General features: G+C 34.3%; 2 protein-coding genes and 1 long non-coding RNA gene across 4 annotated transcripts in view; all 3 read left to right on the forward strand.

The window, feature by feature from the left end:
• The window catches only part of LOC124451141, a 16,907-nt gene extending 16,425 nt beyond the window's left edge, over positions 1–482 (forward strand). Inside the window, exon 3 of the mRNA XM_047001770.1 lies at positions 319–482. Coding sequence (XP_046857726.1) covers positions 319–482 — 164 coding nt within the window. The remainder of the gene's footprint in view (positions 1–318) is intronic.
• LOC124451142 lies at positions 126–13,364 on the forward strand. Its single transcript, XM_047001771.1, has 5 exons — positions 126–1,012; positions 11,232–11,798; positions 11,886–12,651; positions 12,859–13,252; positions 13,296–13,364. The coding sequence occupies exons 1-5, from the start codon at positions 736–738 to the stop codon at positions 13,362–13,364; spliced, it is 2,073 nt and encodes a 690-aa protein (XP_046857727.1). The 5' UTR covers positions 126–735.
• LOC124450884 lies at positions 8,772–10,857 on the forward strand. Of its 2 annotated transcripts, none has more exons than XR_006950241.1 (2): positions 8,772–8,857; positions 10,759–10,857. It is a non-coding gene; the product is annotated as an uncharacterized LOC124450884 (long non-coding RNA). The 2 variants fall into 2 exon arrangements; XR_006950242.1 differs by having other exon boundaries at positions 8,826–8,847.
• Positions 13,365–17,348: the final 3,984 nt, after the last annotated feature.

A 17,348-nucleotide genomic window follows, 5' to 3' on the forward strand; every position in this document is an offset into this window, starting at 1 on the left:
ATAAATTTCATAAGCAGTTGGTAGTGCATTTTGTTCTCTGAGTATCCACATCTGGTGTTTAGTTCATACAAGAATGATGAAGTGCAAGTAGATATGTCATAGCAAGGCAATATAATCAAATGAATTAAATACCTATAGTGTACTTTTGTGCTAGAAGCTTAAAAGCTTTTTAGAAATTATAAAGTTATTGGATTATTTTAACCATATGCCATTAATCTAATGAAAAGAAATAAGAAGCAAAAAATTGTAGAAAAGCTTTGAATGATAGTGAGTTTGAGCATTTGTGGCAGGAAATTTCAAAAGCATTGCTTGGTCTAGGTATTCAACAAACTGAAATAGATGAATTAAAGAAAGCTCCTCTCGGTAATGATGAAGTAAAATATATTGAAATATTGAAAAGCTCGTGTAATGCAGAAGATGTGGAAGGATTGAGAAAAGATGTTGCAGAAAACAAAAAAAATGTTAATGAAATGAAAAAATAACGTGAAGAAACTTAAAGAAAGCATGTCAACAAAAGCTGATGTAGCAGAAATGAAACAAGAGTTGGCAACCAAATCAGAATTAATAGAAGCAAAAGAAATGTTACGGGGGAAAACATGTTTGAATCTTGCGAAGTGTAATTTGAAAGGTCTTATAGAAGAGCTTAACAAGAAATACTTTTAAGACACTAGAAAATGGTTATTTGAAAAACTCGACACTTGGTTTAACGATAGAAGTGAAGATGCTTCTAATGTTATGATTTTGATTGCCGGTCCTGGCGTTGGTAAAAGTGTTTTTGCTGCTGAGGTGTGTCGACGATATTCTGAAAAGAAGAAACTTGCTGTTTCTCATTTCTGCAGATATAATAGAGCAGATGAGAGGAATCCTCGAATGTTGATAGAATCATTAGCTAATAGCATGTGTGATACAATATCAAATTTTAAAAGTAAACTGAATGAAGAATTACAGAGAAAACATTCCTACGAATCAGTCACCGATGCATTCCGTGTTTTATTAAATAATCCATTGCATTCATTGGAAGATCATGAACCAAAGCTTTTGATTATTGAAGCCTTAGACGAAAGCCAAATTGATGGCAAAAGTGAATTGTTGGAATTGTTTGCAGAAGAGTTTGATCGATTGCCTAAATGGATTAAAATCTTCATCAAGAGTCGTCCAGAACTTCCTGTTCAAAAGAAGTTGAAAGACATGAATCCTGTGGAAATTACAACTCGTCCTCGTGATAAAAACAACGAAGAAGACCTACACAAGTATTTGAGACATCAGTCGAATAATCGGGTGCAGGAAGATCCCTACGTTCTATGGTCATTAGCTAGAAAATGTGAGGGATCGTTTCTTTATGCTTACCACACACAACTGAGCTTAAAGACAGAAAAAACTGAACTTACGTACGAGAATATTGAACAATTGGTCCCTAGTGGGTTAAGCGGTGTTTACAAAAAGCAATACAAAAGAGTAAAAGATTTAGCGAAAGAAAGTCCCGTAAATTCTGTTATCTCAGAAACTACTTTCATGCAAGTTCTTGTATTGTTGGCTGCCTGTCGGGAGTTTTTACCTTTAACTCTACTGTTTAGCTATTTAGGTTTTTCTGGTGACAAAAAGTTTGAAGTCAGCAATAAAATCATTTAACCGTTATCTCAAATTTTGCCAGCTTACAATGATTGTTTAACCGTATATCACAAGTCTCTAATTGATTGGTTAAAATCAGATGGTTACGAACAGCATGAGTTTACAGTTGATCCAAAAAATGGTCATAAGTTCTTATGGCATGCTTGTGAGAAAGTGTTTGAACACATCAAGTCGATGAACATTTTTAAAGTTTAGATGAACACTGCTATGATTAAATATGCTTTGAAGAATGGAATCTATTCAAATTCAAATTCAAATTCAAATAAATTCAAATTCAGGAGAGTTTAGCTTGATGCTTTGATGATGATACAAGATGGATGCAAACCTCGATAAAAATTGACAGCTTCGACACGTCTGGCGAGCGATTAAGTGAAGAACAAACAAGACTGGACCAAAATAACTTTAAATTAAAACTTAGTAGTAGAAACACTCTTCAAGTATCGTGTTAAAAACAAAATGGTAAAACTAATACTGTGCTACTTACCGGAGTCAAGAAATGTTCCCTTTTCTGTCGCTATTTCAGCATCCGCAAACCACAAAAGTTGGCAGTTTAATAAATAAAATTTTAAAAAAGTGTTATTTTAGGAAAATAAATAGTTTTGATATTTTCTATACTCGCAATCGTGGTGGTCAAATCAGGGTGGGCGACAAAAATTATATTTCATGAGCCCGCGTCTCTCCGCTGACTTTGACCACCAAAATCCGCCATGTTTTTGACCACTATATTAGTAGCACAATATGAGTTTTACTATTTTGTTTTTAACACGATACTTGAAGAGTGTTTCTACTACTAAGTTTTAATTTAAAGTTGTTTCGGTCCAGTCTTGTTTGTTCTTCACTTAATCGCTCGCCAGACGTGGCGAAGCTGTCAATTTTTATCGAGTTTTGCATCAATCTTGCATCATGATCAAGGCATCAAGCTAAACTCTCCTGATTTGAATTGAGTTTACCTCCCAAAAATGGGGCATAATTTGTTCATGTTTTTTTTTGAAAAGATGAAGGGAAACTTTACAACAGAGTTGTGTTGAAATTGAATGCAGCGCCATGCAAAATTAATGAGAACTATGGTATGTTGTATAATAAAAATAACTATTAAACTGTTTGCCTGCTCAATTTGACTGACTGTCTAGTGTAGACAATTATAATGGGATTGGAAAGTTGGATTTATGCAAAAAAATTTAAAGTACTACTTAGCGCTTCTGTAAATGAAGTATTTATTGTTATAGTAAACAGGTTACTACTTCAAAACCAAGATAAAAGCAATGTGTTGAACAATGTGCTAAGATTTGTTTCTACCTTGAAATTTTTGTTTAACAGTAGCTTATGATTTTATCAATAATATGCATGAAAAATTAAACATATTATTGTCTCATCTCATTAAATCCATACTTGGTATGATTCCAGGTGATCCACAAATTCACATCGGATGCATTGGTTACAATGAAGTTGAATGTAGAAGAAGCAAAAATAGTTTGCAAAAAATTCTTTGTGTCTTATGAAGAATTAGTAGAAATCAATAAAAAGAATTCTTTAAACAAATTGTAAACAAATTTAAATTTGCTCATGGTCAAGCAACCTAGTCAAAGAAGCAAAGTTTGTCTTCAACATGTGACCTTTCCAATTATTTAGTTTCTTTGTACAAAATACTATTTTCGAGAAACTTGATTTGTAAGTCTTTCATTAATATTTTTTTACCAAGAGATAAAAGGAACTAATTCAAAGGCTTGATGTAAAATACAAAGATTTAACAAGTTGTTTATCATTTAATTCCCAAATGTTAGTTTGTACATATAAATAAATAGTATTGGTAGCTGTAAGTTGTTTAAGGAAAACAGAAGAGTAGTAGTGCTTGAAGGGGTTGGCATTTTTGAAAAATTATAACTTGTTCATGACATATATTACACAATTCCAAAAAACTGTAAGTATTGCACAATAATATCTATAGAACTTGATAAATTTCTTGCTCCAATGCTCTTTAGTTTCCAAGTTTGTAATTTCAAGGGAAAATTAATGTAGTTCTATTCAGTAATAGATCCAAGATTCTGCCAAGCTTGACTAAATGTCAGAATACTCGTCCACTTGGATTCATTGACTGTTCATCCACATTTTCAGTAGATACACAGATGATATTATGCCGTATATAAGACGATTCTAACTTCTGAGAAAGAAAAATCAACGTGAAACGAAACTATAAGCTAAATAGCGCTTCATCTATTGGACAATACGATAATATATATTTATGCTTAGTATATCAAATTGCGTTTCATCATATAAACACAAATGATCTGTTTATCTATCAAAACGACGATATTTTAATATTTAAAACCACGAACGATATGCATCAAGTATACATTACCACATTGATAGGTAATTATAGATTTATAGTGCCATTGTCACACAACCTAAGCGTTCTGTTGTGCGGGATGCTAGATCACGACTCCTTTGACGACAAACGTTGCTTCATTACCACGAGTATTAAAATCAAAAAATGCTTATCCAATTCGTCTGTTCAATACTTCAACTCAATGTGTTACAATGCATTAATCAAATGCGTCGATAAAATGCGACCATCAAAAATGCGTATTGAAACAACCGGAAACAGCGTTTGCAGCCTCTGTATATATAAACATTCAACAATATAAAATTACAAAGTTTCCTCTTTGCCACGATTGGAAAGAAAGTCTTCCTCAGCAACTCAATGCTTTAAACTTCTCATGACAAATGCATGTGCGTAATTTAACGTAAATAGTTCCCATTTTACCATGCTCTTACTTCTTTAGTAATGTTCTTGCTTACAGAAAGAGAAAGATACTTCACTTGTTTTTATTATTGATGAAAATTTCTTCCCGTATACTATTTTATACTGATAAGTTGTACATCGTCCATATTATTATTGATAAATTCATAAAATTTACGACAAGCAGGTCACGTTGCAAGAAAAACTGTCTGTTACTCATTTCTTTTACTGTTTTTCAGTTTTTCCAATTTTTATGAACACAAAACGGTTATAGCCACAAAGAAATCAACATAATTTATGTATTTTTTTCATGATCCTTTTATTCGTTTGAAAATAACTGACTCAAGTTGTACCAACTATTGTCTGACTATATGGCCACAATCCCTTGCCCTCAAACAAAAATGTCACTGTATAACGTCTTAAAGACCATTGACGAAGCTGAGATAAGACTCAAACACCTTAAACGAATATGATAAGATAATCAAAGAGCAGTTAGAATCCGGAATAATAGAGAAAGTGGTTGAATTGGAGAAACCAGAGAGAGTACATTATTTACCACATCACGCAGTTGTCAGAAAAGAAGCAAAAAGTACCAAGGTTAGAGTGGTGTACGATGCATCTTGCAAGGAGAGTAAGAATAGTTCGTCTTTGAATGATTGTTTGCTTGTCGGTCCGTCTTTGTTCTTTTTGATATTTTGTTGCGCTTTACGGAAAAGCGTGTTGCGCTTGTTGCGGATAACGAAAAGGCTTTTTTGAACGTTGAGGTCGCTAAGGAAGACCGCGATGTTTTACGATTTTTGTGGGTAGGCGACGTAAATTCTTGCACTATTAGACCAATGGTCATCCGATTTTGTTGAGTTGTATTTGGCGTGAACTGTTCTCCATTTCTTTTGAATGCGACATTTTGTTACCATTTTGATATATTTGTTGAATGTAATGGCGACTTTGTTCAGAAACTTAAAAATAGTTTTTATGTAGATGATCTTATTTCGGGAGATAAAACTGAAAACGATGAGATAGAACTTTATTCAAAATCGAAAAAATTGTTGTTGAATGGAGGATTTCGATTGCGGTAATGGTTGAGTAATAGCGCGAAAGTTCGTAAAATGATTGCACGGGAAGAGGGTGAGCCTGTTATAGATTCTCTTTCACAAGCCGAAGAAGACTCTTTTGCGAAGAGCACTTTTGGAGCTAACAATGAGACGAAATTCGAAAGGATTCTAGGCCTTCCATGAAATTTTCATTGTGATACTTTTCATTTTGAAATAGACCGAATTGCATCAAAGGCAGTGGGGGTCAAGCCGACTAGGCGTAACATCTTAAGTATTTTAGCTACTCTTTACGATCCATTAGGAATTGTTTGTCCAATTGTGATAACAATCAAAATTTTCATCAAGGATATTTGTAAGGAAGGGTTAGACTGGGATAGTGATATTAACAGCAATATGTGTAATATATGGAATGCATGGGTAAATGACTTGAACATATTACAAGAGATTGTTGTTAACAAATGTATAAATGGAAAAATAGATAAGCCAGTGAAATGTATGTTGCATGGATTTTCTGATGCTAGTGTTAAAGCTTATTGTGCTGTAATTTACTTTGTCTTTGAATTGAATGGCGCCTACCATGCCGAATTGTTGACATCTAAGACTAGAGTTGCTCCAATAAAGGCACTGACGATTCCTTGTCTAGAACTTATGTCAGCCTTTATCCAAGCAAGGCTAATGTCTACTGTATTGATTGCACTAGGATCAGAAGTTCATAACTTGAGATGCAGATATTGGGTAGATAGTAAGACTGTGTTATGTTGGATTTAAAATGAAGTTGAATGGAAACAATTTGTCAGACATCGCGTTAATGAGATTTTAAAATTGAGCGACAAGCCAAGCTGGGGACATTGCCCAGGTGAACAAACTCCAGGCGATATAGGATCGCGGGGTTGCAGCGCGTCTTTGCTTAAGGGAAGGAACTTGTGGTGGAAAGGTCACCCATGGTTATCAAGTTCGGAAGGTTTTTGGCCAGCTAACTGCATGATCAAAGAGACATCAGAATCGCGCCAAGAGATAAAAGGCAGCAATGGTAAGCCAAGTGACACGAAATGCATGTAGCATTGCAAATGTTTTAAATATAGAGCGTTTTGCAAATCTTGGCAAGTTTCTCAGAGTAACTGCATATATTCTACGTTTTATTAACAATTTGCGTGCCCGCAAAGATATGAGTGCAATGAGGAAAGGGACTATAAAAGCTTTCGAGATAAGAGAGGCAGAAAGGATGTGGTTGAAGACAGCGCAGAATGAGCTTCGTCTGCAGGGAAATTACGACCAATTAGCACATGAACTTGAAATTGTAGAAAAGGATGATTTGTTGAGATGTTAGGGAAGGTTGAAAAACGCTGACTTTTATTTAGAAGGTAGAGAGTCAGTAGCATTGCCTAGAGCACATCCACTCACCACTCTGATCGTTAAGGCTTGTCATGAGAGTGTTCTACATAGTGGGCTTAGAGTAACTTTGGCTCAGGTTAGAAGCAGGTTTTGGATACCAAAGGGTCGACAGGTCGTGAAGAGTATAATAGGAAAGTGCTTGAAGTGTAGGAGACATGGAGGGAAAGCGTTTCCCAGTCCAAAAGTAGCAAGTTTACTAGAATTTCTAGTACGCCAGGTAGCTCCGTTCGGGAATGTAGGAGTAGATTTTGCAGGACCGTTGTACGTTAATGAAAAGAAAGAAACAAAGAAAGTTTACATCGCGCTTTGGACTTGCTGTGTCACTAGAGCTGTACATTTAGATCTAGTACAAGATTTGTCAACGAACACCTTCATCAAGTGTTTACGCGGATTTATTTCTCGTAGAGGACGTCCACCTTTGATAGTTTCGGACAACGCGAAAACATTCAAAGCTCGGTTACTTAAGGATTTACGTAACAATGAAGAAGTGCATGGGTACTTTGCACATAGCCACGTAGAATGGAAGTTCAATCTTGAAAATTCCCATTGGTGGGGTGGGTTTTTGAGCGAATGGTAGGGACAGTAAAGCGAGCGTTGAGGAAAGTTTTACGACAAGGAAAATTGACTTACGACGAACTTCTCACAAATTTGATTGAAAGTGAAGGAATTGTTAACTCACGACCGTTGACTTATGACTACGACGAGACCGACGGAGAAGTATTGACACCCTCACACTTGATATTTGGATATAGATTGGATTCTTTATCTGACGATGTAATATGTACAATGGACAAAGATATAGATGAGGCTAAGAACCTTCGTAAACGTTATAGATTTATGATTAATTTGAGAAATCATTTTTGGAATCGATGGAGAAGAGAATATTTAACGAATTTAAGAGAGATTCACAAAGGAAAGGGTAAGGTGAAAGGTTCAATTGCAAAGGTTGGAGACGTTTTGTTAGTTTATGATGAAGGATTAAAGCGTGGCTTTTTGAAGTTAGCTGTTATGGAGAGGTTGGTTAAGGGTAAGGATGGCGTCGTTCGGTGTGCAACTGTTAGAATGGTTGAGAAGGGACGATCAAGGGCTTTAAACAGGCCACTGCAAAAGCTGCATCCCTTGGAAATAAGTGAAGAATGTTTGAATGAGGTTGAGACACGTAAAAATAAGACTTGTAAAGGTGAATCTAGTCAGGTTGGCGAGGAAGCAAGGCCACGAGTATTTCGTCAAGCCGCAGCGTTGGACTCTCTAAGTAGAAAACCTCAGCAATGCTTGAACCATAAGTGTTCAAGGAAGGGTGTGTGGGATATTGCATTCTTTTGAACTTAGCAATAAAATTGTCGTAACTATGTTAGTTTCACTTTAACATTTCTATGTTTTAAGTACGTTTTGTAAGTTCTTCGTTTGTTTAGTTAGTTCTTTTTTGTTGCAACGCGTGAAAACTTGAAACGCAATAAAAGAGTGAGTACTGCTAATGAAGTAAACGGAAAGCTCGACTTATGTTTTGTTGTAATTACCGTTAGTATAAATACATGTAAATAATTAACTCTAATAGATAGCGTAAAAATACTCCAGTGATGTACTTGTAGCTTGTATAGCTTGTAAAATAAAAGGTTGAAAACGAAGAGTGTTAGTGAACCAGCTGAGGAGTGCATTCCTCGTCAAGGTTCTTATTTATGGACTTTTATTTCTATAACAATTGTTTAAATCAGTGATGTATACTTAGTTATATAACTAGAATGCTCTACATAGATGTCATTAATGTTTTACAATACTGTTTGTTGAAGGAGATCCTGACTCACTCTTCATCTTTGTTCGTATTTAAATCTAGTTATGTAATAAAACTCATACGGATAAAAAGTGATGTTTCAATAATGTATGAATTATGATCACCTTTTTTTAACTGATATGTATGTAGTGGCGTTTTTTATATTAACTTTCTCATCTTTTGTTAGGTATGTAACATGTAAAGAACTAAAGAAAGCATAATTTTGTCCACAAGGTCGTCGTATATAAAGCCTTATTTCTAAAACAAAGGTTATTTTACGTAAGTTAACCGAAATTTTGTCTTTACATTTTTTAACTTAACAAATTTGTTACAGAAGCATTACGTAGTATTAAGTATGACTATAAACAAATCAATGTTTATTTCCATTCCAAATGAAAATCGTTTGGATGATTCTGTAAGAGACTTTTAAAGCTATATTTAATACCTCGACTGGAAAGTAGGTTTCATTTTTTGTTTCAAATTATCCACTATAAAAATTGCGGCTCTTACACGAAGAAAAGGTTTGACAATAAATAATTCTGAGTCAGTGATGCGTTTGACATTCACAGAAGCCACGTCATAATGTGACATTTCTTTTTAAATATAATTATACTTAAGTAAACAGTACAATGTACAAATGAAAAGTAAAGATTAGGTTCCAGGGGTCAAAATGAACTCATGATAAGGTATATATTTCATCATCAATCATTATTTCTTAATATAATTACACTTTAAAAAACAATACAATGTATAAGTGTAAAGTAAAGATTATGTTGAAGTGTTCAAAATGAACGCCAGATAACGTACATATTTTATCATCATTCATTTTGCACGTAATTTATTCTTAGATGAACTTTGATTTAGCATGTACACTGAGAAACTGAAATCAAGATACTTGTTTTGTTTTCCAACGTGTCTAACTGTTTTAGTTACTTAATTAAATCGTGTAACAACACAAAGTCGAGAAATTTTTATGGGGGAGCAGTTGTAGACGTCAAGTTATACTGTATTATAACAATAATATAATTTATCACTAGTTAGTTTTTGTGGGTAGCCGCTGTGCATGCGCGGCTAACCACTATGCCATACTGAAAAAGTGTCTGAGTGAGGCAGTGAGTGTTTGTTCGTCGTGATGTCCTCGGCTGTGTCATCAGTGATACTCGTATATGCGAACGATCACGAATAGAATTATTTTAAGTAAAGTCAATACTTATGTTGTTCTTCAATTACTTATGATTTAGAGCGTATAATCTGCACTTTGTATTAGTGACTATAGTCAAAGTCTTGCAGCTGAAAATATCATTCATTTATACACTTCACTGGTGATTACAGACGTCAAATATTTCTCGTTTGGGAATAAAATACAAGGAACTTGATACACTATGCATTTCGTATTTGTATTTTGTTCCGTCTTTTATTCATATGTCGCGTTGTTTATCTCTCACCCTGTGTTCTGTGTTTTGGTGAGGAAAATATAAAGCAAATAGGAGATAGTTTTCTTTATTTTGATTTGAATTAGTAATGATGTCGATTTGGATTTAACAGATTGTCAAAAATGACGAAGAATTTAAATATATTATTAGAATTAAGCTATGGTCCTATGGGGGACTACTGCAGTTTAGCGGACACCTTGGACGCTGACCCAAACCCTACCTTATAATCCCAAGGGAAAACGAGCCCGCAGTCACAAGCGCTTCGGGTGTCCGCTAAACTGCAGTCTAGCAAAAATTTAAATTGCAACAGAATCAGCAATATAGTCCTATCAAAATGTTAATAAGCAAATATTCATACAACACAGCAAACCAGTTTGATATATCCTGTTAAAAGAATGACCTATCTCTTCACCACACGATTGTTAGACAAATAAGATATATTATTTATTAACTAGGAGTTACTATCGCAAGGTATATGCTGCCTCTCGCAACGATTAGGCGAAAATATTATCATTTTAAGTGTTTTTTCATTGTATCAAGTCTACTATTTTCATGCCTTGATCTAAGATCAATTACTGGGTCATGTCACTAGGCAGTAAACACAATTTTTATCGAGAGAAAGAAATAAAGCGCACAAGTCTTTATAAATGACTTGTAGTACTATTTTTAATTTATCCTTTTAAATTTGTATTCATTTTGTACATTTTAAATTATATCTTTTTTATCAAACTCATTCCTCAATTCTAGAATAAAAAATGGCTTCGTCACCTAACAAATTAAGGATTGAGGAAAATGGATCTCGTTTGAGTAAACTTTTAATCAATAAAGGAACCCAAGCCTTAAAAACAACATTGCAATTACATTTTAACAATTTATCATCAAGTTTGAGCAATGAACTAATGATTCTTCTACAATGAACAAATTGACCTTACTAAAAAAGAAAAAAGTCATCAATGAAATGCAATGGAATCTTCTTTATCCATCAACTGGTTCACCTGACATTAAAAAGTTTGATATTTCATTATTGACTGTCCTATTGCGTAACATATGTGGTCTAACAGCGCCACATGGTGGATGCGATAATCCTTCCTCTTCAGACTCTTCAACCTCAGCAAATATTGCAAGAATAAAGTTTTATCGAAACAAAGTGTGCGGTCACATAACTACAACTATTGTAAATGACAGTGACTTTGAGTACTTGTGGCAGGAAATTTCAAAAGCATTGGTTGGTCTGGGTATTCAACAAACTGAAATAGATGAATTAAAGAAAGCTCCCCTTAGTTCCGATGAGGCAAATTATATTGAAATGTTAAAAGAATGGTATAAAGCAGAAGAGCAGTTAATCGATGTCACTGAAAAAATCAAAGAAGATGTGAAAGTAATGAATAGAAATGTTGTAGAGATGGCAACAAAAGTTGCGAACATAAATGAGGATGTAAAGAAAACAAAAGCTTATGTAGCAGGAGTGAAAAAAATGTTACAGGACAAAACATATTCAGTTGTCGAAAAGCTTGGAAAGTGTAATTTTAACGGTCTTATAAAAGATCTTAACAAGAAATACCTTGAAGGCACTAGACAATGGTTATTTAAAAAACTCGATACTTGGTTTAACGATAGAAGTGAAGATGCTTCTAATGTTATGATTTTGATTGCCGGTCCTGGCGTTGGTAAAAGTGTGTTTGCTGCTGAGGTGTGTCGACGATATTCTAAAAAGAAGAAACTTGCTGCTTCTCATTTCTGCAGATTTAATCGATCAGATGAGAGGAATCCTCGAATGTTGATAGAATAATTGGTTAGTAGCATGTGTGATACAATATCAGATTTTAAAAGTAAATTGAATGAAGAATTACAGAGAAAACATTCCTACGAATCAGTCACCGATGCATTCTGTGTTTTATTAAATAATCCATTGCATTCATTAAAAGATCATAAGCCAATGCTTTTGGTTATTGATGCCTTAGATGAAAGTCAAGTTGATGGCAAAAGTGAATTGTTGGAATTGATTGTAGAAGAGTTTGATCGACTGCCTAAATGGATTAAAATCTTCTTCACCAGTCGTCCAGAACTTCCTGTTCAAAAGGAGTTGAACGTCATGAATCCTGTGGAAATAAAAACTAAGCCTCGAGATAAAAACAACGAAAAAGATCTGCACAAGTATTTTGAACATGAGTTGAACATGAGCGTGAAAAAGTATTTGAGACATCAGTTGAATGATCGGGTGCAGGAAGATCCCTTCGCTCTATTTCCATTAGTTGAAAAATGTGAGGGATCATTTCTTTATGCGTATTACGCACAACTGAGCTTGAAAGAACAAAATATTGAGCTTACTCAGAAAAACATTCGACAATTGGTCCCTAGTGGGTTAAGCGGTGTTTACACAAAGCAATTCAAAAGAGTAAAAGAATTGTTAACGAAGAAAAGTCCCAGAAATTCTGTTATCGCAGAAAATACTTTCACGCAATTTCTTGAATTGTTGGCTCCCTGTCGGGAGTTTTTACCATTAACTTTATTGTTTAGCTATTTAGGTTTGTCTGGTGACATCAAGTTTGAAGTCCGCAGTAAAATCATTGAACTGTTATCTCAAATTTGGCCAGTTTACGATGATTGTTTAACCGTGTATCACAAATCTCTAATTGATTGGTTAAAATCAGATGGTTATGAAGAGCATGAGTTTACAGTTAATCCAAAAAATGGTCATAAGTTTTTATGGCATGCTTGTGAGAAAGTGTTTAAACAAATTAAGTCTATGAACATTTTTGAAGATCAGATGAACACTGCTATGATTAAATATGCTTTGAAGAATGGAATCTATCATATGTCACAATGTGGCGAAAATGTTGAATTTAGTTGGGCAGTAGATGTCAAAGTGGTTTATGCGAGGTTAATGTGTGTGGAAGACTTTAACTTTTATACCATTGAGTCTGAATTGTTTGAAATCATTAAGGAAGTACGAACTTTCTTGAAAAAAGATGTACTTGAGGAAGTACTATTTCATTTCTTTATGACAAGAAAGGTGTCAAATAAGTTTGATGAAAGCTTAATTTATTTACAAATTATTGCAAACAGAATTCATGGCAGTAACGAAAAAAGATTATTGGCAAAGGACTTATTGAAACAAGGAAAGCTTGTTTGGTTTGAGGATTTAGACTCAACATATTTAACAAACCATGATCATTTGACTGAGTCCTTGCTTGCTAACGTTACATCTCTTTGTGTGTCGTCCAATGAAGAACTTCTTGCTGTAGGATATGAAAATGGTCAAATATCTATTTTTGAACTTCCAGAATTCGAACAACGATGCACTCTCGGCAATGCACTCCATGATTCAAGGTTGGATAAGTGGGATGATGTAGACACATTTATGTTCCTGTACATGGGCGGATCCAGGATTTTTCAAACATCAGTCATAAAACGTCGGAGGCGCTCCGCACCTGGGGGGGTCTGAGGCATTCTCCCCTGAGAAATTTTGAATTTCAGAGTCTTGAAAATGCCATTTTCAGCGTTTTAGAGCAATACAAAATGTATTTTGTGGGCATCGTTTTTGCGTAAAAACAACACATTTTTCTTACGTTTTTTTTCAAAAAAAAAAGAAAAAAAGTGAACAATACTTGAATGTTTTGCCAAATATTTAGGCTCATTATCATGCCAAATATATGGCTCATTAGCATGTCTAGGAACGTAAATTTATTTTACAATAATGCTATTCAAAAACAGATATATTCTTTAAAATTTCTACCAAGTTGTCAGGCATAGACCCCCCCAGAGACCCCCATTCAAACCTCTATGTAATAAGTTAAGTTAGAAATTTGGTACTACAAGTGACAGTTCATAGATATAGAAAAGCTCAGACTTCAAACCATGCAAGTTTATTGTAACTCTTTACCCATCTCCACATCAATGCCAGCAAATTCACCTTTTGAGAAAAACTCAAAATTTTTTTCTGCCAAAGATTAAGCAAAAATTATCAGAGTGAAAATTTGCAGTTAAGGTTAGCTTAGTGCCATAAATGTTTATTAGGCATTTCACTAGACTATTATCTTCTGCAAGGTGTGCTATATAGCAATCACTAGTAGCATTGTATTTGCAAATACAAACAGAATGTAACCAACATGTCCTTAATTATATAATTACATGAATGTTAAAATTTGTTCATGTGTCATGCTTACTGGTTATGATAAATATCTTTTCATATGATCAAAGCTTGTTTAAATGTAAGTCTAAAATAATTTAGTTTAGAAATTATAATGATCATCAGAAAAATTACCTAGTGATCATGAAAAATACTTTGCTGTTTTGCCAAATTTCAAGGTTTATCTGCATACATAGGAAGACATTTTTACTTTATAGAAGATGCTTTTCATACATCAATAGCCCTTTGGAATTTATGGCAAACAATCTGGTATGAGCCGTAGATTAACACACCTTTACATCTCTACATGAGGTGTTCAGTTAGAAAAGGGGACAATATGTGACATGGGACAACATTTCATGTATGTGAAATACTCAGGTTTAATACCATTCCAGTCAAATTGTCAAAATAAAAAGCTTCATGGATCAGAAGACTCAAAATCACAGGTTATAGTAAACAGCTTCTCATGTAATCAATGTTAGTTTTCTCAAATCTTAAACAATATGTAGTATAACTGTCCAATGATTGAATGATCAATGATCATAAACTGAAAAGCCCCAAACATTTGTTTATGATAAAGTAAATAATAGTATGGCACCTTATGGCTACAGATTTTTTGTCCATTGAAATATATTTGCAGAAATTTAGGATTTCGATGCCATATAACGGCCACGATTCCCCAAGCATTAAAGAAATCATAGCTAAAAGTCCTTCGGCAACAACAATTTTAGAAGCATCAATCTGCTTACCATACGCCATATTAACATAAATCGCATCACACACTCGCATAAATTGACTTTGATATATTGCATTCATGCATAACTTCACTTGTCCTTTACTTACGATTTTCGATGTAAATTTCTGCTGATAAAACTCAAAACAATGTTGGCTTTCTTTTGAACATCAATGACTGAAATGTCGCTCGCGAGATCGTCTTTGCCAAGCATTTACAATTCATCCATAAATTTTTCACCCTCTTGAAAAAATTCTCAGTTTGGAAAGCAGCATTCATGTCAACATATGAGTTTGTAAAAGATTTCCATAAATTCCATCTGATTGTTGTTTAGTTTCTATCATGCTTATAAAAATTACTATGAACGATCAAACATTCAATTCAGACATTGAGCTTGACTATGTTAGTTCAGTTGGCTATCAGTCGAAATCGGTCAAACCAATCACAGTAAGACAAAAATTCAAATGAACCAATTGTAAGATAGCAATTGGACTCCCTTATAGGTCCGGCCACCCTTATTATTGGTCGATATTGTTCCAGATTGTCCACTGATCCGGCCATAGACCAATAAAATAGCGTTTCTGGCGTTTATAGACTCCTTTATCCGTCGAACCAGTCAAGCCACCCCGCTTATCAGTCGGTTATTCCAGGTCAATTAAAATTCAACTGATCTGGTTACCAACGAGATATTCATTGGATTAGTCATTAGTTTTCAATAATAAATAAAGCTGGATTTTTATCACGAAGTAAATGCGATAATAAAGTAAGAATAATTAATGAATTTTTAATTAATATGAATAGGTAATTTTTGAATTTCAAACATCAGTCGCGCGACGGATTTGACATACTCTAGATCCGCCCCTGTTCCTGTATGACATCTCTGACAATGACTTCTATGACTATTCAACATTAAACAAATCTTGTTTTTTACGTGGAAGCATCTGTTGTTGCTCCTTTTCACCTTCCGGAAATAGACTGGTAACTAGTGATGGATCTACTGAAGTAAAGTTGTGGGACGTTAACAATGAACGTTTGTTATTATGTTTACAGTCAGATGATGTCGTTAATCGTTGCTCTTTCTTAGATTCTGGCTTGTTTATTACAGCAGAATATGTAGATAATGTTGAGTTCGGTTATCTTGGCATAAAAGTGCTCACTGTATGGAATTCATTAACTTTGCAAAGAATCGATCGACGCTGCGTTGTTGATTACAAAAAAGTACAATACACCGATAAATATTTAGAGTTCATTGTTCCTTTCATTGATAACACTTCGTATGTTTTTCAATTCCCAAAGGCAATCGATATTTTTCCTGATGAAGATTCACTATTTGCAAATTCAAATATAACACACCATTATCGTGATTGTATTTTTTATTATACAAGCCAGAATGGAAAGCTTTCTGACATCACTCAGTTGACAAAATACAACGATCAAGGAGAAATCGAGTTTTGTTTACCAAGTGTTGAGTGTCTATGTGTTCATAGGACTCTTAACAAAGTCCATCCCATCTCGTTTAAGGAATTTTACGTTGTGCCGTATATTTCCAAGCTTAAAATTTTCAAAACTGATCATCTTTGGAGACCTTCATTTATCTTTGAGGAATTCTATATTAAATGTTGTTGCTTTTCACCGGATGGATCTGTTTTGGCTGCTTTCGCTGTTGGTGACCACGTCAACATTCAAATTTGGAACATTGAACGTTGCACTATTATTCAAACTGTACCTATGCAACTGAAGAATGCATTAGGATGTTGGTGGTCAGATGGTTTACTGTGGATATGGGATGGTTCTCATCATTTTATGAAGATATCAACTTCGTCTGAAAATTTTGTAGATTCTACTCAAGCAAAGCATGTTAACATTGGATGTAAACCTAAGAAAATCTTAACATTTGGTGATGTCTTAGTTTGTATTGACGAAGAAAAGTTTATTCAAGTTGTTAGAATTACCAAGGGTGAGATACAATACAACAAAAGACTTCCTGTTGATAGTTCAAAATTTAAAGCAGCAGCTGTATCACCTGATAATTCTGTTATTTTAACTGTAAACATTACAGAATACACATTATGGAAATGGAGAACTAACAACAATAAACTTTACTTGAAACCTTGGCATACTGCAGAAATACCCATAACAGATGTCATTGAAAGATTTGCTCAAGAACAGGAAACTGTAGATGATCATTGGTTCAACTGCTGTATAAGTGATAGTAAACAAGTAGTCATAGCATTTTGCCAAAACATTTATGTAATTAATGTTCACGAGAATGGTGATGTGAATAAGATTTTTCGTGATGTCTATGGATATTACTTGGGCTCCGACCTAATCATGCACAAATCTTATTGCATTGGAGTGTTCGATGAGTCATTGCTTGCTGTAGATTTAAAGAGTGGTAAAGTATGCGATAAATTCAACAAACATTATTCAAGGCCTAATATAACTATGCATTCCAACACAGGAACTATAGCTTTG

The sequence above is a fragment of the Xenia sp. Carnegie-2017 genome, unplaced genomic scaffold (assembly GCF_021976095.1).
Source record: "Xenia sp. Carnegie-2017 unplaced genomic scaffold, XeniaSp_v1 HiC_scaffold_24, whole genome shotgun sequence".
Taxonomy (NCBI): Eukaryota; Metazoa; Cnidaria; class Anthozoa; order Malacalcyonacea; family Xeniidae; genus Xenia; species Xenia sp. Carnegie-2017.

Excerpts from the sequence above, each read along its gene's own strand:
- LOC124451142 (XM_047001771.1), top strand. The coding sequence starts at position 736 with ATGATTTTGATTGCCGGTCCTGGCGTTGGTAAAAGTGTTTTTGCTGCT. Across the intron at positions 11,799-11,885 it reads TCCTCGAATGTTGATAGAAT|TCACCGATGCATTCTGTGTT; the intron begins AATTGGTTAGTA and ends CCTACGAATCAG. Across the intron at positions 12,652-12,858 it reads CACAAATCTCTAATTGATTG|TTGGGCAGTAGATGTCAAAG; the intron begins GTTAAAATCAGA and ends TGTTGAATTTAG.